We start from the raw sequence: 24,714 nt of genomic DNA, 5'->3' as shown, positions 1-24,714 counted from the left end.
TTGTGAGTTTTTAAAGAGACAGAACAAAACATCTCCGCAAGAAAAAAAAACTAATATATATTTTACTTTCTGTGTAAAGCACTACAGTACTAGAAGTAAACAAAACAAAGCATTTAAAACACAAGAAAATGTAATCAAACTTTTTAAAATGTATTTACATTTTTGTAAAATATTTTTTTTTACATCAAATAACAGATTCCTTTATGAATCGTAAATGATAAAGTACACAATATACAATAATAAACAATAATTACTGTTTTTTTACTGTAGTGTATGACGAATGATCACATGACCAAAACAATGCTCTCTTATGAAATCACTGTATCCTTCAATATGCAACAAATCTTTACATCTTCTGTCTTATGCTTGTTCATTTAACTTATATTCGAAAATAAGTATTATTTTTATATAGTTATTATATAATTTTAACTTAATTATTTAATATACATGTAAAATCGAAAAATAGAGGAATTCTATGAGTTACTATTTAAACATCTATTTGTAAAATAAATAACATTTTCACATACAAGTGGAATAAATTCAGATTACGATTTAATCTGTAGAATCATGCACAGTTTTCTGTTACTAACTAACTTGTAACTTGGCAGGAAACGAACAGTGACATAAATCAGTGTAATTGAGGACTTTTATTTTGATATGAACGCAACTCTTCCTCCAGTCGTGTGTTCAGCTTCACGCTTTCGTTCCCTCAGCGCTATCACATAATGGAGGACGCCGATTCTTGGGGTGAGAATTATTCTAAACTTCACCGTTATTTCTAACGTATTACGATATTGATACACATAAACATGAACAACATAATAAAGTATATTTATTAAAACGGCTCACATAGATTAAGGCTAGTAAATTCTCTGTTTTCTGTCCAGATGCTGATAGTTTCGAGCTCGAAGAGCCAGCTAAAAAGGCGGCAGTTCATGACAAATGGGAGGGCGAAGATGAAGATGACGAAGTGAAAGTTAGTAACCGACGGCTTGTTTATTATTTACACAACAATGAATGTGTTTATTAAATAATGAAACACGTTTTTATTGCCCATATGTTACTCTTGGCTAACTGAGGCTAACTACTCTTGCTAACTCTTGACTGACAGCATGGTGGGATATACATTTATAACCAGTTAATAACATAGAAGTGCGTGCACCCTCTTAAAGACAGTCATAAGTTCATAATCCTTATTGTTATATAAATATAAAGTTAATGTAGGGCCGAAGGATCTGTTTTAAATACTTGTTAATAGGTGTATAACAGGGCCTGGTAAGTAATAGTGTATTTTAGAGACATAACTCAAATAAATGTCATCATAAACATATTGACAGGTCTAGAATTCATGATTTTGTTTGCTCTTTTTCAACTAGGATAATTGGGATGATGATGAAGAGGAAGAAAAGGAGGAGGAAAAGGTGAAGGATACGGTGGAGGAAAAGACAGGTGCAGTAAAGAAACACTTTAATGTTAATGTTACAACTTTTATAATAACAGAGATCACAATCTATACGATTCTCTTAAAAAGTAGACCGTGGATGTCTATAAGATCGATTGATCGATCATGATATAAAATCGTCAGATTGCCCATCCCTAGTTGTTGTCACCTTTGACTTTACTTCATCAAGGTTGTGGAAGTGGTTTAATTATGTGTTTATCATTTACAGAGACAAAACCTACAGAAAAGAAGAAACTTAGTGACAAAATAAAAGAGAAGGAAAGTTTACAGAGGAAAAAAGCAGAGGAGCTCAAAAAACGAGTAAGTGTACATGATGCTGACACGTTTTTTCCCTTTTATATGACCTTTCTGAACTGTATAATAATTTAACCCATCACAGCGTAAATTTGCAAAGAATATAGTCAAGGTAAGTGACTAATAATGACTTCTGACTTTAAACAGTTAGATGAGTCAAAAGACGATAAACTGACACCAGAAGAGGAGCTGGCAGAGAAACTCAAAATAAAAAAACTACAGGAGGATTCAGACTTGGAGCTAGCAAAAGAGGCTTTTGGTAAGTGATCTGTCAGTACATCTTAAGTTGTGATGTGTAAATTAGATAATAACATTATGCATTCTTTTATCAGGTGTAGTATCAAATAATGTTACAGGAATTGATGCTATAAGCCCCTCTTCAAAAGACGACTTCACAGAGTTTGAGCGGTTGCTAAAAGAAAAAATTTCTCCATATGAAAAGTCTATACACTATTCCAGCTTTTTAGAATCACTGTTTAGGGACCTTTGTCTTTCATGTAAGTATGCTTTAAGCTTTTAGTAATATTGATACTTTATGAATCACATCCCTATGCCAAGAAGCATTGTCCTTAACATATGAAATTTGTCTTTCAGTGGAAATTGATGACTTGAAGAAAATTAACAACTCGCTCACTGTGTTACTAAGTGAAAAGCAGAAGCAAGAAAAGGTATGAAATCGAATTTTTTTGCCAGTCGATTGTTGTTTTATTGCCAAGTTTGCTGTTACGCACTATTAGGCTGTACAAATCTTTTTATTTCTTTAGTTGATGACAATTATTGAGCATGTCCAGTTTTGTAAAAGTTTTAAATATATTTCACTTGTTATGTGTATGTGGGACACAAATAGAAGCCTACTGTACACACGCTCTCATATTTTTGTAATCGCAATAACCGGCCAGCAGAGGTATTGCAATTTTACGCAGTTCGCATCTCTTGAACGGTTTACACATACGATTCAATTGAAGTTACTTATATGGCTGTGCATGTACAACAAAGTATACTCAGGCCTTAAAGGAATATTCCATTTTCTTAAAAGAAAAATCCAGATAATTTACTCACCACCATGTCATCCAAAATGTTGATGTCTTTCTTTGTCGTGAAGAAATTATATTTTTTGAGGAAAACATTGCAGGATTTTTCTCATTTTAACGGACTTTAGTAGAGCCCAACATTTAATACTTAACTCAACACTTAACAGTTTTTTTCAACGGAGTTTCAAAGGACTCTAAATGATCCCAAACGAGGCATAAGGGTCTTATCTAGCAAAACGATTGTCATTTTTTACAATAAAAATAACAAATATACACTTTTAAAGCACAACTTCTCGTTTAAATCCGGTCGTGATGCGCCAACGTGACCCCACGCAATACATCCTGACGTCAAGAGGTCACAGAGGACGAACGCGAAACTCCGCCCCAGTTTTTACAAGTGTTGAGAACGAGGTCCGTTCCTACGTTGTTGTATGTCAACTGATACTAATTAATGTCTTTGTGTCAGTTTATTGTTTAAAATAGTCCGCAAATGTGCGTTTTATATATGTAACACGTGACCTCCCTACGTCACTACGCATTTACGTTAGGTCGCGCTGGACCGGATTTAGATGAGAAGTTGTGCTTTAAAAGTGTATATTTGTTATTTTTATTGTCAAAAATGACAATCGTTTTGCTAGATAAGACCCTTATGCCTCGTTTGGGATCATTTAGAGTCCTTTGAAACTCCGTTGAAAAAAAACTGTTAAGTGTTGAGTTAAGTATTAAATGTTGGGCTCTATTAAAGTCCATTAAAATGAGAAAAATCCTGCAATGTTTTCCTCAAAAAACATAATTTCTTCTCGACTGAACAAAGAAAGACGTCAACATTTTGGATGACATGGTGGTGAGTAAATTATCTGGATTTTTCTTTTAAGAAAATGGAATATTCCTTTAAGGTGATCTGATTCAGTCATGTTTTTTGTGCGTTGGTATTTTTAGGCATGTTTGATATTATATGTACGTATATACAATTAGCGCAAAATTTAAAAAGCCCCTATGGTCCGATTCATGATTTTACATTTCCTTTGGTGTGTAAGTGTGTATTAGTACGTTAAAGATATGCAAAAGGTACAAAGTAAATGATAACGCGAGTTATCGTCTCCAACGTAAATCTCTTTTCTTGGACTACAACAAACACATGGATTATAGGCAACAGTTTACTTCCTGTGATTGGTGATGTAGAGAAGACAGACATTATCATAATTTCTCCCGCTTGGGACTCAGACTGTAAATTAACTCCTGTAAGCATTGCATTGTGAGCAAATCTTTCAAATATGGTAAGGAGCGTCACATTTCCGGTTGACGTCAGAGGTATTCAGGCCAATAACAACGTACAGATTAGCTGGCCAATCAAATACACAGCACTTGTACAAATCAATGAATTTTGTACAAAATCAGTGCGTTTCAGGAAGAGAGGGAAATCTGGAGCTACAAAAATGTATGGTGTGTGGAAAATATTGTTTTTTTAACCATAAACCACGCAAACACATTGTATTATACCAAATACACAAAATAACGTTGTTTTTTGTGCAATGAAAGGGGTGCACTTTAATGCAAACTTCAATGTTATTTTCTTGCATTCGTTTCAATAGTTATTGTTTTTGCAATTATTTGTTTTTGTGTGTTAGCAGGCAAACAAAGGTAAAAAGAAAAAGAAGGGAGTTTTACCAGGAGGAGGATTAAAAGCAAAGTTGAAAGATGACCTTGCAGATTACGGAGAGTTTGATGGCGGTTATGCACAAGACTATGAAGATTTTATGTGACCATGGCTTAACCGACTTATAACTTTTGCCGATTGCTGAACCATACACCTTAACAGCATGACCTTACCCCACTGTCAGGCCCGTTACCAGAACCATGCTAGAAAACTCTGAACTCCATCCCACGAAATGCACAATATCCCTTTGAAGAGATTTATACAGAGAATTAAATAACTACGTTATTTTTCTGATCGGTCATGACTTTAAGGCAACATTTGTCGGAATAGTAGCAGATCGTGCAACATTAAATCCTCAAATGTGAACACTAGCGAGTGTCAAACAGCGGTGTAGTTTAATCATTGGACAGTTCAGACAAATATGAACGGAGTGTTATTGTTCAAAAACTGCTATTTGTTAAATAAATGCCATTCTATGCAAATTTCAGAACCTGTCGATGTCATTGGATTAATAAAAAAAAATTACAGCCAGCGTTTCTTTAAAAATTTGAACAAGATGATACTTTTGCAAACTAGTTGACAAGAAGGTTTAAAAATCATGTCTACAATCAGATGTTTATTTTCTGTTCTTAGATGATTTCGGTATCTGAACCTAGAGCGTAGGGTACTTTATCTAAGCCTAATAAAGTCTTAAACAGAAAATAACACTTTGACATTTGTAGCTCATGATGCATTTCATAAAGTATACGACCAAAAGTATTGTGCAGAGGTTTCAAAGATGCATTGCAGCATTATTTAGGATTACCTCAGAATTTTTCCAGAGCAAATTATACAAATATTTACAAACACGACTCAAGTTTTCAATGCAACACATTATGCAGTTACTCGTTTGACCTCAACCAAGCCAGCAAGGAAATTGGTGCGATCTCAAGGGTTGAGATTGTCTGCTGATATATAAGGGACTGATATGGGGTCAGGCATTGTTTGGCTCTCAATTTTCTGTGTGATAGACATGCTTCAAAGAGACTGAAAGCTGACCATAGGACTCTGTGCTGTTTTATAAAGGTCTAATTTAATAAAAGTTGCTTAAAATCTGTGAATAGTTTGTTCTTTTTTTTTTCTTTTTGCACTGTTTAACATATCTGCGAACATGCACCTCACCGTGCCAGCCATGATGCATGTAAGTACTAATGTGATTGGCTGACTACACAAAAAACTGGGTTATTTTTAACCCAATGTTGGGTAAAAAAGGGACGAACCCAGCCAGGTGGGTTGTAATTTAACTAGTGCTGGGCAAAGATTAATGGCAATTGATTGCATGCAAAATAAAAGTAATTTTTTTGCATAATATGTGTGTGTACTGTGTGTAATTATTATGTATATTTAACCACACACACATGCATATATTCGTTTTAGAGTTTTTTTGATATATATAAAATATAAATAAATATATATATATACACATGTAAATGTTTCTTAAATACATGCAATGTGTGTGTATTTATATATACATAATAATTACACTCATTCATATATTATGCCAAAAATCACTTTTATTTTGTATGCAATTAATCTGCCCAGCACTAAATTTAGCCTATGCTGGGTTGATTTAACTCATTGTTGGGTCAAATATTTAAAAAAATATTGGTTAATTTCTTTATTGTTTTTTCACTGTGTACATGAATTTTGTAAATTCAGTGTTAATTTACTGTACTTTTAGTCTTTCGACACTGTAAACCTAATGTTGTCTTTACTTCAGCAATCAAGTTAACATAACTTGATTTTTTGTACTAATACTTAATAAGTACAAATAAATACTAATAAATCTTAGTTCATTTACATTTAAAAATGTTATTTTCAACCCAGCGTTAGTTCAAAAAAGGACAAACCCAGCCGCTGGGTTTAAATTAGCCCAGCAAATGTTTATATCTGACCCAACAATGGGTTAAAACAACCCAGCATAGGTTAAATTAAAACCCAACGTGATGGGTTTGTCCCTTTTGGACCCAATGCTGGGTTGAAAATAACCCAGCATTTTTTTTTAAAGGGGAAATTTCACAAGACTTTTTTTAAGATGTAAAACAAATCTTTGGTGTCCCCAGAGTACAAATGTGAAGTTTTAGCTTAAAATATCATATATATAATTTATTATGGAATGTTAAAATAGCCACTTTGTAGGTGGGAGCAAAAATGTGCCGTTTTTGGGTGTGTCCTTTAAAATGCAAATGAGCTGATCTCTGCACTAAATGGCAGTGATGTGGTTGGATAGTGCAGATTAAGGGCTGGTATTACCCCCTTCTGACATCACAAAGGGAGCCAAATTTCAATTACCTATTTTTCACATGCTTGCAGAGAACGTTTTACCAAAACTAAGTCACTGGGTTGTTGTTTTTCACATTTTCTATGTTGATAGAAGCACTGGGGACCCAATTATAGCACTTAAACATGGAAAAAGTCAGATTTTTATGATATGTCCCCTTTAAATATAATAACCCAGAACTAAGATTTTATGAGGCAATTACACTAATATTGTGCAGTCTAGGGTAGAAATGCATCCAGGACCTTTGAGACACCTTGCAACTGTACTGACAGTTATCCAGATGAAAGGGTTGGTTTATTGCAACCACACCACCTTTTAACAAAACTCGCACAAAAAAGTCTTCTCAGATAACCTGCCAATGTCATAATCTTGTCCTTGTTACTTGTGAACGATTATCTTGATCACACCCTGAATTCCCCCCCACTCTTTTGGTCACGTGATCCATCCACAAAGGGTCCAGTCATTTCCCGACTTATCTAAAAGTGCTCAAAAGAAAAAAAATCTGTTTTAAGACAAAAAGAAAACAAAAGAGATTGTAAAGATAAGACTTGAGGGATAATTAACAGCTAATTCAGACTTGACCAACGCATACTGTCATACCCCATCATTCATTGGTTGTCAGAAAGGGAGGAGGTACATCCGTATGAGGTTATACGTTTGATGTGTGTGGTCTTATACCCGAGGACCGTTATATAAACGATTGGCCTCGAGGTAAAGTCGTACTGTTGAGCGCAATAATGAGTCCATGCATCTTCTCGATTTTGGTAATTTTGTGGCCAGTACTGGCTGTGAAGATGGCCACCTTGGAGAGCGCTCGTCTTGGACCGCAAGTGCTCCAGGCCTTGCACTGTCCCCCTTGTGAACGCATTCATTGCTCTCCTCGTAAAGCGCTGAAGCTCCAGTGTGGAGGTGGCATCACCACGGGGATTTGTGGTTGTTGCCCAGCCTGTGCAAAACTTGAAGGAGAAACCTGCGGAGGGACATGGGACTATCTGGGAAAATGCAATGAAGGTCTGGTGTGCGTTTACCAAGAGGGTGAAGAGAGCAAACCAGAAGTGGAACGCAAGGGAACCTGCAAATCAGGTACAAGTCTAATCTATTACAAAAAACAAAACCTGAAGGTGTGAATTGTGCATGATAAATAACTTGCACTTTCCTATGGATTTACTGCATTAGTACATGTTTGTATTGTTGGCTCGTATCAAGGTTGATCTCATTTATGAACTGTGAAAAGAGATACGGCTCTCAAGGATCCCTTTGATGTTTCTCATAAAACTGAAGCTCTGATTGTCCTTATCAAGATGATGATGAAATCCACAACCTTTTCTATAGAAACTACATCCATATTTTATGGGTTTCAATTGAATTTATAGTCTGGTTTGACCTACAAAGCTATATTTTTTCCTGAAAATGTGATTAGGTTTCTCTGATATTACACAAAATGCTGGGTTGCTTAAAATTGGTTTGATAAAATATGGACGTTAAAGTACATTTGCATTTGGCAGACTCTTTTATCTAAAGTAACTTACATTTTATCAGTTTGTGTCAGGGAAAAAATTGTCAAAATGTGTACCCAAGCTGTCACTGGGTCTGTATTCTTTCAATAAGTACACCTTTGTACATATTAGTACCCTTATACACTGCAAAAAAAAGATTTTTAAGAAAAAAATATAAATTAAAATCCTTTTTTTTGATGAGCAAAACTACCCACAAGAATATTTCTAATTTTAAGGCCAAAAATATCAAACTTAAGTGATTTTATGCATAAAACAAGCAAAAGATCTGCCAATGGGGTAAGCAAAAAAATCTTGAACATTTTTCTTAAACACTAAATTCAAGAAAAAATGTCTTACCCCATTGGCAGATTTTCTTGAAAAACATTTTTTGCAGTCTATACATATCTGTACATAATGGCACATACTAGGAGCTTTTTAAAAGGTATAGCCCCAGTGACAGGGTGCATACAGGAACACAAGTAAAGTTAATCTATGCTGAGTTGTTGGGCCAAATCTGGACATTTTGGTTAATTCCTCTCAACGGTTAGGTTTGTCCACAATTAATGAACATCTGTCTTTTTGTCCAAACAGTGCTTGAGGTTCTCAATAAGAATTCTTGTCGACCCGACTGCACGTGGGAATTCTGCCAGGCGAACCCCAATGAGATCTGCTCTGCAAGGTAACTGCTGCAAGGATTTCTCCATATCTGCTCTTTGCCTTGAATTAAAAGCTATGTTTGTTTGGAAACTTCATCCTCAGTTCCAGGGGCGTCATGCACCATGTTTTAAGGGGGCACAGTGTGCACAGCTCACAGAAATTTGTGCATACACAGATATCAAACGAGCTTTCAGTCTTTTCAATGGCACTTAACAATCTGAACACCCCTGCTTTCATGCAAAAACCTCCAAAATAAAAGTGTTGACTTACTTTCATATCAAATACACTTTAATAGGAATAATGACATATTGGTATCATATTTACATCTGAAACAGCATGTTTTATTTATTTAAGTTTTAATAAATGACTTGTTGTTTAATTGTGTCATTAATGCATTTGCATTAAAATAATGTAATTTTAAATCCATAAAGCTTATAAACAACGAAAATGACATAAGCTATGGCCACGTAATTGATTTTAATGTTCAATAATGATTTAAAAATATTTGTGGATAAAATTATTAGAGGAACGCATTATTGCATCAAATTTTACCTCATATGTGAGCATGTGTGATTCCGCACCCCCGTGAACTCTGACGAACTTTGGCGTTGTACCAAGATTAATCTTGAATATAACGTCGAGACGGTCACATTTTAAACCATAAATTTTCTACACAGAGAAGGTTAACTGCACATTACCTTATTGGGGTTTGGAAATGTTGTGAGCGTTTAAATTCCTCAGATAGCAAAATGCAGCAGCAAGAGCCCGTGAGCGCGCTCAGACGTTGATGACGTCTGCGACTGCGCTGTCTGAAGCGATGCCAGAATAAAGTAATGTAACACGATCAAAACGGCGAAAATCTCCGAAAAGTGACAAGGATGCAGCTCAGAATTGATAATATTGTGCATATTAAACACATTAAAAGTGAAATAACAGATTAACTTTGATTTTGAGGTTGCATGCAAAATCCATTTGGCTCAAAAAAACCAAGGGGCACGTGCCCCCTCAGTTTGAATGGGCATGGCGCCTCTGCTCACTTCTATTCCAATGTCATTTTCAAGTAACCTAACGTATTTAAACACTGCAGGTCTGTGTCAATGGAGAAGCGTGAATGCGGAGGTTACTGCCAGCACACGACGTGCTCCAGCTGTCTGGTTCTCAGACCACCATCATGTCATCAGTCCTGTTCCCCAACAGATCACGTCTGTCTCCATCGCTTCGGAAGATGTGTACGCGGTCACCTGGCTGAGGAGAAACACCCTTCAATTTGCCACCAGAATCTACAGGTGACATTTCTTTTTATAATATAAATCATATTCTGTGTTGTGCATTTTTTTTACCATAGTTGTGATTGTGTTACTTTGCTTTCAATAGAGTGAATCTGAGGGATTCTTTGTGTGTCTGGCACCTGCATGTCCAAAAACAGCCGACTGACTTTGTACGTGTTGAAAAACTCAAGATAATGTGATCATTTCGTAAAATGTAGCATTAAAGGCAGCTGTTTGTTTTAATAAATTTTAATCATCATTACTAAAAAATTGTTAAACGTTTTTTAAATAAATGTTTGTTATACATGTTATACAATTATACATTTGTAAAGCTTTTGTAAATTTTGTTTATAAAATACAAAGTGATGTCTATCTTTGAACAACTGACATCTTTGCTCTTTCTTCAAATATTTTATTAAAGATGCATTAGTTGTTATCTGTATGTTCAAATTATAAACTGATGCTCAGTTTTGAGAAGAATTAAAAAGAGGTTCAACAATTTTTTTGTCAAGCTTTAAATGGATTTTGCCAACAAACAGGTATTTCTAGATGCGAGGCTAGGATTAAGCAGATTTGAAGCGAAAGTATTTAATGAATGTATAATACCTGCTGAGAGTATTAGATTAATATCATTATCTAATTGTTTATGGAAGTGGCATTTAGTGGCTTTTGCATCTAAGCTCCTCATATATATAATAACAGATCAAATTTTAGTCATGCTAGATTACTTGTGAGTTTTTGTTTTTCTGTGCATTTTTTGTGTATATTTGAATAAAACCAAGATTCCCTGAAACACAGTGGTTTGCATTTATGTCCAATAAATCAGTGGTTCTCAAACTTTTTCAGCGTGCGCACCCCCTTGTGTAAGGTGCATTCCTTCGCGGCCCCCCGAAATAAAAATTTTGGACAAAAAAGTTCTAAAATGTAACATTTTAATAAAACAAAACATAATAAATTATACCTAGTAGTGCTGTTGGCTAGTTGGCTTATTTGTTTTTTAGGTTTAATTACACAGAATTCATGATAAATTAATGTATTTTATAAAATGTCATCAAACTGGGGCCCCCCTTACACCATCTCGCAGCCCCCCTGGGGGCCCCGGACCCCAGTTTGAGAACCACTGCAATAAATATCTTAACTCATTCCCCCCCAAAAATTTTTCGAAAAGTTGCCCACCAGCATTTTTTGAGATTTTCACAAAAGTTTCAAAAAATGGAAAAATTCAGGAAATTTTCTTCTAAAAATATATAAACATACGAAATTATCAAATGAAAGAACAGACCCTCTGCTTTCAAACAAACAATAAAATAAAACAGAAAAAAACGTTTCATCCTATCTAAAAAAATTTCTCTGCTTATAATATCTTAAATATGGTATTTTTCTTTAAAAAATTCTCTTAATTGACAAGGTAACTCGATAATGGTGGGGAAAGAGTTACAATGAAAAAAATGACTTTCTTACTTAATATTTTTGTCTTGTTTTCAGTAAAAATATCTAAAAATTCTTAAATTGAAATGTTTTTTACTTGATGAGCAAATTGACCTAGGAGCATAAGTTTAGTTTTTAGACAAAAATATAAAATGTAAGCAAATTTTTGCTTTAAACAAATTAAGAAATTTTTTCTTGAATTAAGTGTTTCAATATTTTTTTTCTTATTCCATTGGCAGATTTTTTTGCTTGTTTTAATCAATTTAATTTTAATTGTGTCTAAAAACTAGACCTATTTTTCTAGGTCATGTAGCTCAACAAGAAAATACATCTTAATTTAAGAATTTTTTTATATTTTTACCGAAAACAAGACAAAAATACTAAATAAGAAAGTCATTTTTGCAGTGTAAAAGTGTACACTGCAAAAAAATGATTTTCAAGAAAAATATTTCTTAGTATTTTTGTCTTAGTTTTCAGTAAAAATATCTAAAAATTCTTAAATTGAAATGTTTTTTACTTGATGAGCAAATTGACCTAGGAGCATAAGTTTAGTTTTTAGACAAAAATATAAAATGTAAGCAAATTTTTGCTTTAAACAAATTAAGAAATTTTTTCTTGAATTAAGTGTTTATGAAAAAGTAAACTTATTTCAATATTTTTTTTCTTATTCCATTGGCAGATTTTTTTGCTTGTTTTAATCAATTTAATTTTAATTGTGTCTAAAAACTAGACCTATTTTTCTAGGTCATGTAGCTCAACAAGAAAATACATCTTAATTTAAGAATTTTTTTATATTTTTACCGAAAACAAGACAAAAATACTAAATAAGAAAGTCATTTTTGCAGTGTAAAAGTGTACACTGCAAAAAAATGATTTTCAAGAAAAATATTTCTTAGTATTTTTGTCTTAGTTTTCAGTAAACATATCTAAAAATTCTTAAATTAAGATGCTTTTTCTTGATGAGCAAAACGACCCAAGAAAATAAGTCTAGTTTTTAGACCTAAAATATAAAATTTAAGTGATTGTGTGCATAAAAATCTGCCAATGGAATAAGAAGAAAACTAATTGGCAAATTTATTTGCTCGTTTTATGCACAAAATCACTTAAATTGATATTTTTGGTCTAAAAACTAGAATTATTTTCTTGGGTCGTTTTGCTCATTAAGAAAAAGCATCTTAATTTAAGAATTTTTAGATATTTTTACTGAAAACAAGTAATAAAAAAAACAAGAATTATTTTTCTTGAAAGTAATTTTTTGCAGTGTAAAAGTGCAGTGTTTTGAATATTTGGTACTTTACATCTCATGCTTTGATGGTTTAATCAAATCTGAGGGGGCATTCAAAGCAAATATTGTACAAATTGTCACTCCGCACATAACTTTATGTCCACAGCTGAACTTTTTACAAATACTTCGTACAAATATTATGATTATTATAACATTATCATAATAAAACTCCATTCCCGTGTCTATAACGTTTATATTTTATATAACCATAAAGATGCCATAATTAATCGTTTGCCTAAATAAAAATACAATTGTCATATATCTTTGACATATATGTATTATTTTATAACAATATTTTGTTGAGAATTTTTGATATAGGATCATTGACTACTCAAAGGAACTAATCGAAATGCAGAAATGGACAAAACAAAGACACCAAGAGTCTTTTGTTCCTCAATTTGTTACTTAATAATGCGTTTATGAGTCTATAGTCAGATATTCATCTAAGAGCCAACAAAGGACCCACTTTAAAAAAGCTCTTAACTAACAATGAGCATTTAAAATCCTTGTTAATCTTAGTTATACACACAATTGCATATTGTTCATTCATTGTGCATCAACTAATGTTAACAGATACAAAATATTTATGAATTGTAGTATTAAACATTAGAATAAATAACTGTTCTAGTCGTGTATGTTAACTATTTTAGCAAATAGAAGCTTATCGTAAAGCGTTACCCATTTTTCTACTTGTAAAACTTGAGTTATCCACACGCACACAAACAAGGCGGCGTTTCTTAAGATAAAAACATGCCGCTTTTCTTATCAGTCGTATATTACTGCTGTTGTCATTGATAAAAACAATGGACAGACAAAACGTTGAGTGTGCCAGAAGCCATAAACCAAGAGAACAGTCTGTTCACTAATATATTCATTTTTTTGCACTCTTTTAATGTCTGAGTGTAATGTTTTTATTTAGTTACATGAATAATTTTACCATTCAGATCTGGATTATACAACTCCTACATGAGATACATTTGTATATTTTACTGATGACTAACCACACTGACATGGTGCTTTTGCATAGTTAACTTGATCTACAGTAGATACACTGTCAGAAAAAAAATGGTCCCTAGCTGTACCCTTTCAAAAAGTACACCTTTGCGCCTAAATATGGTATTAGTACCTCAAAGGTACGTATTGGTACCAAATATTTTTACATATATGGTAGGGCATTTTTAAAGGATACTGCACCAGTGACAGCTTGGGACCATATTTCACTCAACCAAATATATAAAAACATTTTACAGGCACAAATCTCCCTTTAACATTTTTCTGAAATGAATTAATTAAAGTAGTACATTTTTACAGTTTTGTACCCAAAACTACAAAAAAAGTTTTCTAAAGACAGCATAATTTTGTTTTAACCAATGCACTGAATCCATCATTCCAACACATTGCACCATATTTTTTATTTTATAGACTACATACTATTATGTAACGTTGGTGCTTGGTTGCATCTCCACATTGATAGAAAGCTAACATCGGTGCGGTTATACCTATGGAAGATGCACACTGTCTACAGGAAAAAAAGAGATAGGTGAACTGATAACCGTATAGAAATTAAATGATAAAGGGAGGAACGCATTGCTTATCCACATAAAACAGTTCCTGAGTCTTTGTCTCTTTCATGGTGTATACAAGGCACTTTGGGGAAAAGCGTTTGTGTGATGTAAACGTTCCGGGTCATCGGAACATTTTGTGCCAGAAAGACTGGAACGCAGTGGAGTTGAAGGCACCGATGAATATAAGAAGCAGGAGATACAGACCCATCATTATAGCAAAATGATGTCTCACGAGCCATGATGTCCCTCGCGAATGCCTATAATAATCATATCAGAGTATCACACCAAGTTAAAAGAACATTCCACTTTTTTTGAAAATATGCTCATTTTCCAGCTCCCCTACAGTTAAATATTTGATTCTTACCGTTTTGAAATCCATTCAGCTGATTTCCGGGTCTAGCGGTACCACTTTTAGCATAGTTTAGCACAATCCATTGAATCTGATTAGACCATTAGCATCGCACTAAAAAATAACCAAAGAGTTTCGATATTTTTCCTATTTAAAACTTGACTCTTCTGTAGTTACATCGTGTACTAAGACCGACGGAAAATTAAAAGTTGTGATTTTCTAGGCAGATATGACTAAGAACTATACTCTCATTCTATCGTATGATTCAGTGACTTTGCTGATGTACCATGGCTGCAGCAGGCATAGTGATATTACGCACTGCCCGAAAATACTCCCCTTGATTACTTTCAATGGCAGGGGACTATTTTCGGGCAGTGCGTAATATCACTACGCCTGCTACAGCCATGTTTTAAATAATTAGCCGATGCTAATGGTCTAATCAGATTCAATGGATTATGCTAAGCTATGCTAAAAGTGCTGGCGCCAGACCCGGAGATCAGCTGAATGGATGTCAAAACGATAAGAATCAAATGTTCAACTCTGGGAGCTGGAAAATTAGCATATTTTCAAAAAAGTGGAATGTCTCTTTAAGCTCGAACGAGAAAACATTTCAATTGAAGTACAAATAAGCACAGTGTCATAATAAAGGTCTCACCGTGATCTACTGCGTCGCTGAGAGTACACCAGCAGATATTTAACTCTCAAAAGCTCATTGTTGGTCACCACGAAGTACTTCTCGGGTACCTCGCCTCCTTCACTGTTCCTGGCCCTAAGACGCTTGCGGTCAAAGCTCTCGGAGTCTAAAACAAATGAGGACATTTATTAATATATTAAATATTTAAATATATTCATATCAGCAAATTAGTTGTTAGAGGTAATGTGACAACCAATCAGCAGACTACAGTTTAAAACATTTGCAAAGCAAACTAAAAAAAGCCGCAGTAGTAATGAACAAGTCATAGTATAATATTTGAATTTTTTTATTGTTGCATACTATATAAACTAGAGATGCACCGATATATCGGTCAATATCAGCCAATAGTCATGACAGATATATCCTGTCAATCAAAAGAGAACAGGAAAATGTAATGAATTTGAGCTCTGTGTAAAGAAAATGTAAAGAAACATAGTTTAATGTTCACTATTAATGGTCATTATATGAATGATTAACATTTAAGTTAATACAAGTTAATATAATCATCAAACTATCCGCATCGGTATCGGCCGATATCTCTCTGAACAATCGGCTATCGGTATTGATGGCAATTTTTTTATATTGGTGCATCTCTATATAAACCATTCTACAAATTTTTCTGCAAAATGGTACACAGTCTATAGTATATACTACACAGTACCCTATACTTAAAGTGGCGGACTGAATGTCATTCAAGAAAGTAGTGACTTCAAAATCTATTAATTTCGGAAAGTTTAGATGCCAATTCTGGTTACAAGGAAACAATAATAATGTCTAAAGACCATTTGTAAGCAAGTATGTTTACTAAATAGCACACATCACCTTTATTTTTCACCTGACACTTCACATCTGGATGATCGATGATTTCACACAAGGCAATGCAGCTGAGCAACGGGCCGAGGACGCTTTCCCTCCATCCATTACCATGGGGGCTATAAAGAATGGCCATGCTGAGGTCACTTGTAAGGTACGTGCCTTCCCCAAACAGTGATGTCTGAGAGACAAATGAAATATACAATCATTTCAGAAGCTCGACTGGTTGAGTGTGATGCAGCACAAGGTTATGGGTTCGATCCTCAGCCATATAAATACACAGCAAGTCTGCCAAATGTGCAAGGCTGTCAAACAATAGAATACCGAAATACACTGATATTAAGGTTGAGGCGGTCATATGTGCTTTGTTAAGAGCCAACTGTTAGATAACACCAAGGCTGTAATCATCATCTTAACACATATTATCTAAACACCGACTGATAACTGACAGATTTCCCAGACAGAACTCTTCTAGACCTTCTGCTTGCCTGGCCAGCATCCAACAACAGGTAAACAAGTACATCATCCACTGACATACCAGGTCCTGACCTTATTCAGATGGCAGTGTAATCCATTGTGTATGATGGAGTGGAAGTTTTCCAGTCGGCTGCCGTGGAATGCATAGATGAGGTCTCGTCCGGCCCGCGTCCTCTCGAACTTGGAGTTGAGCAGATCACAGTACTGAAGTTCAAAAATGAAATCTGGGGCTGGGGCAGATAGCGCTTCGGTCTGGGTCAGCTGACTCAGTCTGGAAAACTAATGGAGAGAATGAAAGTTTATGATGTCACATATATGTGTGATAGATGGATAGATGCATAGATAGATAGATGGATACATACATAGATAGACGGACAGACAGAAAATAGATAGACAGACAGACAGACAGATAGTTAGACAGACAGACAGACAGACAGACTAGACCCCGAAGCCGCCGCCAGGCGCCGCCATTTGCGCCATTTAGAAGTTCAGCCGCCATCAGCCAATAATTTCCTAAGCCAAATTGAGCCGCCAGCTGATAAAGTTTGGCTGAGACGGCTAGAATTATTTGCAATCAAATAATATTTCTATCACATAAAGACATACACACACAAAATATATAAACAATACACGAGATCCATTTTCCGATTGGTTTCATAGCACAGTCTTGTGCTCGCTCGTTGCTACAATACAGAGAGGGGTTGCAACCTGTGGAGGTTGCATATGCAGGCTGCAAACGTCATCAAGCCTGGTTTATTTAAGTTAACTGAGCATTACATTCGCAAGCCATACGCATATTACAACAATTTACGATTAACTTATAATAAGAATAAACTTTATAATTGTTGATATTTTGAAATAAGACAGTGTTGATGACGTAGGCAGCGTAAAAATGCGACCTCCGGAGGCTGCAGTCTTCGGATTGGGAAATTAAAATTGCTCGTTTTCCGTACAGAAGAAGTGATGCATTAGTAACGTGCGCGTCACGACAATGCATTTCAAAAATAGACCGTGTTATTTTTATTTTTGACCAATGCGCGCGACCAGCATCCACACAGGAAAAAGCTGCGGGTAAATTGTATGTCTGTTTCCGGGTGCTGTATGCAGCATGTTCATGTTTACTTAATTTTGTATTGAAACTGCGATTTGGAATCGGTGAAGTCAACAGGGTTTCTGCAGGGTTTAGTCAGTCAAATTTAAGACTTTTTAAGACCTTTTTATGACCACTATGATTTAAATTTATGACCTAGACGAATCATGAAAAATAACATAAAAATTCCTTTCAAAAGTGTTTTTTTTTACTTTCATTGAAACTAGTAATAAGTTTTATTAGTAAAGGTTCCACTTTCTTAAGAATAACAAATTGAAGGCTCCCTTTTCTTAAGCATCAAGAACACAGGAACAACACTTAACAATTGTGTGTGGCACTGGATACGAGACAATCGGAATCCCGTGCTGTACTTGGACCGGGTAGTGACGGAGCCGAACAAAACTGACTGATCTCCTGCACCCGCTGCAGACCTTTTACAGCAACTTTATGCTTTTCTGACTTTGCATGCGAACGTAAGGCTTTTATGCTAAGGTGACCAGATTTTTTAAATGAAAACCCGGGATATTTCCTAGTTAAATGGTCAAAATATCATTAAAATCTCATTTGTTGTTATCTATAAATAAAAAAATGGGGACAAAACGTTTTTGAAAGTTTTCTTCTTTTTATTGTTGTGGGTTCACTGCAAAAAATGACTTACTTCTTACTTAATAGTATTTTTGTCTTGTTTTCAGTACAAATATCTAAAAATTCTTAAATAAAGATGCATTTTCTTTATAAGCAAAATCCCCTAAGAAAAATCTAGCTTTAAGACAAAAAACATTTTTTTTGCTTAAAACATGCAAAAATCTTTTTCTTGATTTTTTTTCTTGCATTAAGTAATGGAAGATTTTTTTCCCTGCTTTAAGCACAAATTTAATATTTTTGTCTAAAAATGTAACTTATTTTGCCCATCAAGAAAATGCATCTTGACTTAAGAATTTTTTGATATTTGTATTGAAAACAAGAGGAAAAATACTAATAAGAAGGTCATTTTTTGCAGTGTTTCTAATTCAATTAATTGTAATTTCTGTAGCCTAAATCTAATTGTTTTCCTTTTTTTATACAAGAGACATACCTCATCAAAAATGACTTCTAAGGTACTAATTCAGTTCACTTCATTGGTTTATTACTTTAATTTAATATGCGTAGTTAGTACCTTAACCCCCGATAACTTTAACTGTTTTCATATCTTATGATGACTTGATTGATGATAATGACGCTTTCTCATGTGTCTCGTAGTAAATTCTTCATCGCGAAATCAGTGGCGTGCGCAAGTAATCAGTAGCTCGCGGCCCCCTCTGCTGGTGAAGATAATCATTACATGATTGCTTCGGTCTGGTGCTACAAACACTACATGTTGATCGGGTTTTCAGTGTATTTGCTTGTTGTTTTGGACGTGCTGAAACGGGGACATATCCAGGGACAGAACACCAAAAAAACTTATTTTATGCCTAAACTAGACAGCTCCAGCGCCTTCTTACACAGTGTGCAATAGGCTTGATACCGATTGTTTGCTACGAGCTTGAGCCAACTACTAAACGCACCGTCTTCGAGACATAGCTGGTTTAATGTACACTTTCCCATTGTGATAGACCCGGAGATTTCAGTTAAACTAAGCTGACCCTCGAGAGTTTGCGGCTCGCGCGGGACCGCGGGTTTCTGAAGTACTTCCGACAAGTCTGTTTGCTGCACTGACGAATGGACCTTGTAGTCCTGGAACGCTGTGATTATCCCACCCAGATTCCTCAGACAGAACTACATAAGGCAAAACGAGTGAAGGCTGCCGCCAGCGCATTTTTTGTGGGGAAAGGCAACAATGAATGAACGAGTATATAAATTTAAGACGTGGCTAAATGTAATTTATGACCTTGTATGGAAAATCTGGATGTTTTTATGACTTTTTATGGCCTTAAATTTTCATTATTAAATTTAAGACGTTTTATGACTTTTTATGACTCCGCGGAAACCCTGGTCAAATATAGACGCGTTTCTTATAAGAGCGTTTCTTCTGGGAAGTCCGTGGCTGTATAACATTGACTAAAGTGGTCGCAATCAGGTCCGGTAGCGTCGCACACGCATAATTCTGCGAATGAGAGCACTAAGTAAAAGCAACAGAAAGTTCTTTCTATCGGTCTCCCATGCTGCTTGAACCCCAGAAGTAAAGAGACTTTTAAAAAGCTTGCCAGTAAAATCCATATCACACCAGCAATGACAAGGTAAGCTAACGTTGCTATGGTTACAGTCCAGATACATAATAGATTGCTAGGCTATTGCTATGCTATCTACAGTTTTATTACAAACAGCAACCAAAACTACAACGTAAAATTAGTGTAGACTTTTAAACATCAATGTTAAAAGTTTTTACCAACCTTTGTATGGGAACCTATATTCATTCATTCATTCAACCCAGTGCATGCCAGGTTTGTGCTGTGAATCTGAATTAAAAGTGAATTAAAGAATTGTAATGAAAAGAGGTTGCGTGTTTTGCCATGTTATTAGTCTATAGGTAGCATTATAGTGGGCTCTAGCTCTATTGTGTTTGGTTATGTGTACCATAATTTACCAGACTTTTACCAGATCATTTGTCTATGTTTATGATTCTGACAGTGATTGTTATTGTATTTTGCCATAAGTCTTCACTGTGCCTATTCAAAGCTCGAGGGCAAACACAAAACTTCTAGATTTATGCAGCAATAAACTACATTTTAACATTTTATAATGCCTAGTCATACTTCTGTTATTTTTATGAAAGTAACTCAAAAGTAATGTATCTCATTACAGTTCAGAGACAGTAATATTGTAGTGTGACTAATTACTTTCAAATTACAGTAATTTGTAATATATAATGTATTACACGTTGTAAGTAATTTTCCCAACACTGTTAATCAGTATAACGTAGACATCTGTAGACATGTGGCAGCTTCAGCCATTTGCAGCTATGAAAAGTTTGGCGGCTGCAGCAGCCATTTAGGTTTCGGCTGAGCCGGCTAGCCAGCCAATAACTTCATCAGCCAGCCATTATTCTCAAAACAAATGGCTTCGGGGTCTAAGACAGACAGACAGACAAACAGTTGTATAGATAGACAGACAGACAAACAAATAGACACAGACGAACATCCAGGCAGACAGATTGTTAAACAGACAAACACATAGAACAGATAAACAGATTATAGATAGATGAATGGACAGACAGACAGACAGACAGATAGATACACAGATAGTTAGTAGACAGATAGATAAGTCGGAAAGTCAGACGGGACAGTCAGTCAGACAGAGATAGATGTATAGATAGACAGACAGACAATCCAGGCAGACAGATTGATAAACAGACAAACATATAGAAATACAGACAGATTATGGATGGATGGATGGATGGATGAATGAATGAATGAATGAATGAATGAATGAATGAATGAATGAATGAATGAATGAATGAATGAATGAATGAATGAATGAATGAATGAATGAATGGACGAACAGACATCCAGATAGATAGATAGATAGATAGATAGATAGATAGATAGATAGATAGATAGATAGATAGATAGATAGGCAGGCAGATAGGTAGGCAGATAGGTAGGCAGATAGGTAGGCAGATAGATAGGCAGATAGATAGGCAGATGGGTAGATTAAAAAACAGATGGATGGATGGATGGATGGATGGATAGACAGACAGACAGACAGACAAACAGACAGGCAGACGGACAGATAGAAAGACAGACAGAAAGATGACAGATAGATGTATAGATAGGCAGACAGACGAACATCTAGGCAGACAGATTGATAAACAGACAAACACATAGAAAGACAGACAGATTATAGATAGATGGATGGATGGATGGATGGATGGATGTCAGACGGACATTCAAAAAGGCAGAAAGATAGATAGAAGGGCAGATGGATAGATGGATGGATGTCCAGAAAGACAGATAGATAGATAGATGGGCAGATGGGTAGATTAAAAACAGATAGATGGATGGATGGATGGATGGATGGATGGATGGATGGATGGATGGATGGATGGATGGATGGATGGATAGACAGACAGACAGGCAGACGGACAGATAGAAAAACAGATAGATGATAGATAGATAGATAGAAAGACAGACACACAGACAGACAAAAGATAGATAGACAGACCGATAGTCAGACGGACAGTCAGTCAGTCAGATAGACAGACGGGCAGATAGAAAGATTGATGGACATACGGACAGACAGACAGAATAGATGAATGGATAGACAAATAGACGGAGGGACGGACAGATAGATAGATAGAAAGACAGACAAACAGACAGATATAAGATAGATATATAGACTGATAGTCAGACGGACAGACAGACAGACGCATAGACAGACAGATGTATAGACAGACAAATAGACACAGATGGACATACGGACAGACAGACAGAATGGATGAATGGATAGACAAATAGACGGAGGGACGGACAGATAGATAGAAAGACAGACAGACAGATAGATATAAGATAGATATATAGACTGATAGTCAGACGGACAGACAGACGCATAGACAGACAGATGTATAGACAGACAGACAAATAGACACAGACGAACATCCAGGCAGACAGATTGATAAACACATAGACAGATTATAGATAGATGGATGGATGGACATTCAGAAAGACAGACAGATGAAAGGATAAATGGATAGATAGATATAAAGACAGACAGACAGACAGACAGATAGTCAGACGGAGAGTCAGTCAGTCAGACAGACGCGTAGACAGAGAGACAGACAGACAGACAGATGCCTAGATAGACAGACAGACAGACAGACAGACAGACAGACAAATAGAAAAACGAACATCCAGGCAGATAGATTGATAAACAGACAAACACATAAAAAGACAGACAGATTATAGATAGATGGATGAATGGACGTTCAGAAAGACAGATAGATAGATAGATAGATAGATAGATAGATAGATAGATAGATAGATAGATAGATAGATAGATAGATGGGCAGATGGGCAGATGGATAGACAGACAAACAGACAGACAAGACGGATGGACAGACAGACAGAGAACTTTAATTATACTTCTTCTTTCTGGAGGGTCTTCACAGCAAAGCTCTTAGAGGACAGAACCCAGTGTACAAGAGCCAGGTGATGGTCTCCATCTCCGTGTCCCAGACGTACCAAATCCCTCACGTTTGGTAAAGTGTCAACATCTTTTTGCTGTAAAAGACACAAGACTTGTAAAATGCACCTGTTGTGAAAGTATATTAGCCAAATGGCCAATGTCTTACCAGCTCCTCAAAGTCTTTAATCTCTCCTCTCAGATAGCGAGGAGGAAAGGGTCTGAGCACTGAATCATGTTTGTAGCTCTGTACAGCCGCCACGAAAAGACTACAGCGCAGGTCTGACGCTACAGGGTCCCGATGGAGGCACGAGCACACGAGCTCTCTTACTGCGGCTGTCGGGAGAGGCGGCTCCATTCCCAACACTAAAATACATCATTTTCATTTAATGCAAATCACTGTTCACTGACTAGTACACACTACACAGCAATTTCCTGACTCTGTATACTGTCGATTAAAAGTCTAGAGACATTTTACTAAAATATTTCTATCTGAAACTTTGACGTACAGATGTAAATAACTTTTTTGTGAATGAGGAGAACTTAGCTTGCAGATTAGCTGTTAGCACATTTAAGGCAGCTAGCTAAACGTACAACTTGCTTAACTTATTTAAAATGAACTTTTAAATATCGACTAGCAATGTTGTTAATGCTTTAGTTATTTGCTCGGTTGTGATTTTATTTAACTTAGCTCTGTCGTATGTTTGTTTACATGTTTAGCCTGCTAACTTAGCCGAGTTCTTTAGAGGAATTCTCATAAGTTTCACCACACACATCCTGTATCGTTTTTGCAGTTAGAAAACTCAGGATTCTTCCTATAAATACAACGATTCAAAATATGAGAAAACTGTTCAGGTATTTCTCTTACCTTATCGGCCTGAATTCCAGGCATCTGACAGCTACCGGAAGCTAAACGTGGCCAAAACTGCTGGTGCTCAGCTCACCTGACTGATCCTACCAGCAGGGGGCGCCACATAACATATAAGACAGGGGTCTCTAGTTTTTGTAAACAAGGCCACCACAATGGATAAAACAATTTGGAGGGCTACTTTTTTATATAGTCTACTCAAAACTTTTTTTGTTTTACTTGTTAATTTTATTTTGCTGATTGATATGTTTTATTGTTGTTTAAAATGTTAGCATACATAAAACAAGCCAATAGAAAAATATGTAATAAATTAATTAATGGAATGTGCTATTAAAGGCTGGGTCCATGATCTCTGAAAGCCAATGTTGACATTTGAAATCACCTAAACAAACACACCCCTACCCCCATTGAATCCAAGTATATATCGCTGCAGCCCGGAGACTGCAGGTGGGAGGATCTTATGCCGCAAGTGGGAGGAGATTATGCCGCAAGTAGGAGGGATTTCAGAAATGTGCAAGTAGGAGGAGTTACACTTTAAATGGGACGGTGGTGAATCCTCTGGAAGTTTGTACAGCCCACTTGCTGCTAAAGCTCCACCCACTTGCTGCTAACCCACCCATTTGCAGCTGGCTCCGACCTCCGTTTTTACCCCTCTCATTGAATCTGGACCTTCATTTGATAGACCTGGCCCACACATACGCAACCCAGGCAACGATGTCAGTTAGTAGACACGCCCCTAACGGTACATTCACACGGGGCGTAAGCGTTAACGCTTCCCATCCACTTTTAATGGGTGACATCATGCGTTGCCGAACTGAATTGTGGATCTATCGGCGCCACGTCAGTGCCATTGCTCGCGGCAG

General features: G+C 35.8%; 3 protein-coding genes across 4 annotated transcripts; 2 read left to right on the top strand and 1 right to left on the bottom strand.

Moving 5' to 3' along the window:
* Positions 1-668: 668 nt before the first annotated feature.
* On the top strand, positions 669-5,544 carry eif3ja (eukaryotic translation initiation factor 3, subunit Ja). Of its 2 annotated transcripts, none has more exons than XM_065292154.1 (8): positions 669-747; positions 888-976; positions 1,377-1,449; positions 1,671-1,762; positions 1,904-2,015; positions 2,089-2,253; positions 2,351-2,424; positions 4,419-5,544. In XM_065292154.1, exons 1-8 carry the CDS (start codon positions 726-728, stop codon positions 4,548-4,550), a joined length of 759 nt encoding a protein of 252 aa, XP_065148226.1. In that variant the 5' UTR covers positions 669-725; the 3' UTR covers positions 4,551-5,544. The 2 variants fall into 2 exon arrangements, with proteins under 2 accessions (XP_065148226.1, XP_065148224.1); XM_065292152.1 differs by having other exon boundaries at positions 4,416-5,544.
* Positions 5,545-7,362: 1,818 nt separating this feature from the next.
* On the top strand, positions 7,363-10,957 carry LOC135781862 (uncharacterized). The gene is made up of 4 exons (XM_065292430.1): positions 7,363-7,847; positions 8,852-8,939; positions 10,005-10,203; positions 10,292-10,957. Exons 1-4 carry the CDS (start codon positions 7,502-7,504, stop codon positions 10,349-10,351), a joined length of 693 nt encoding a protein of 230 aa, XP_065148502.1. The 5' UTR covers positions 7,363-7,501; the 3' UTR covers positions 10,352-10,957.
* A 2,811-nt stretch (positions 10,958-13,768) lies between these two features.
* Positions 13,769-23,948, bottom strand: parp16 (poly (ADP-ribose) polymerase family, member 16). Its single transcript, XM_065292155.1, has 7 exons — positions 23,852-23,948; positions 23,153-23,349; positions 22,944-23,081; positions 16,869-17,075; positions 16,329-16,500; positions 15,468-15,612; positions 13,769-14,720 (listed from the first exon to the last, which is right to left on the bottom strand). The coding sequence occupies exons 2-7, from the start codon at positions 23,339-23,341 to the stop codon at positions 14,585-14,587; spliced, it is 987 nt and encodes a 328-aa protein (XP_065148227.1). The 5' UTR covers positions 23,342-23,349; positions 23,852-23,948; the 3' UTR covers positions 13,769-14,584.
* Positions 23,949-24,714: the final 766 nt, after the last annotated feature.

This window comes from Paramisgurnus dabryanus, chromosome 23 (genome assembly GCF_030506205.2).
Source record: "Paramisgurnus dabryanus chromosome 23, PD_genome_1.1, whole genome shotgun sequence".
Lineage (NCBI taxonomy): Eukaryota > Metazoa > Chordata > Actinopteri > Cypriniformes > Cobitidae > Paramisgurnus > Paramisgurnus dabryanus.
This window is presented reverse-complemented; position numbering and strand designations above follow the sequence as displayed.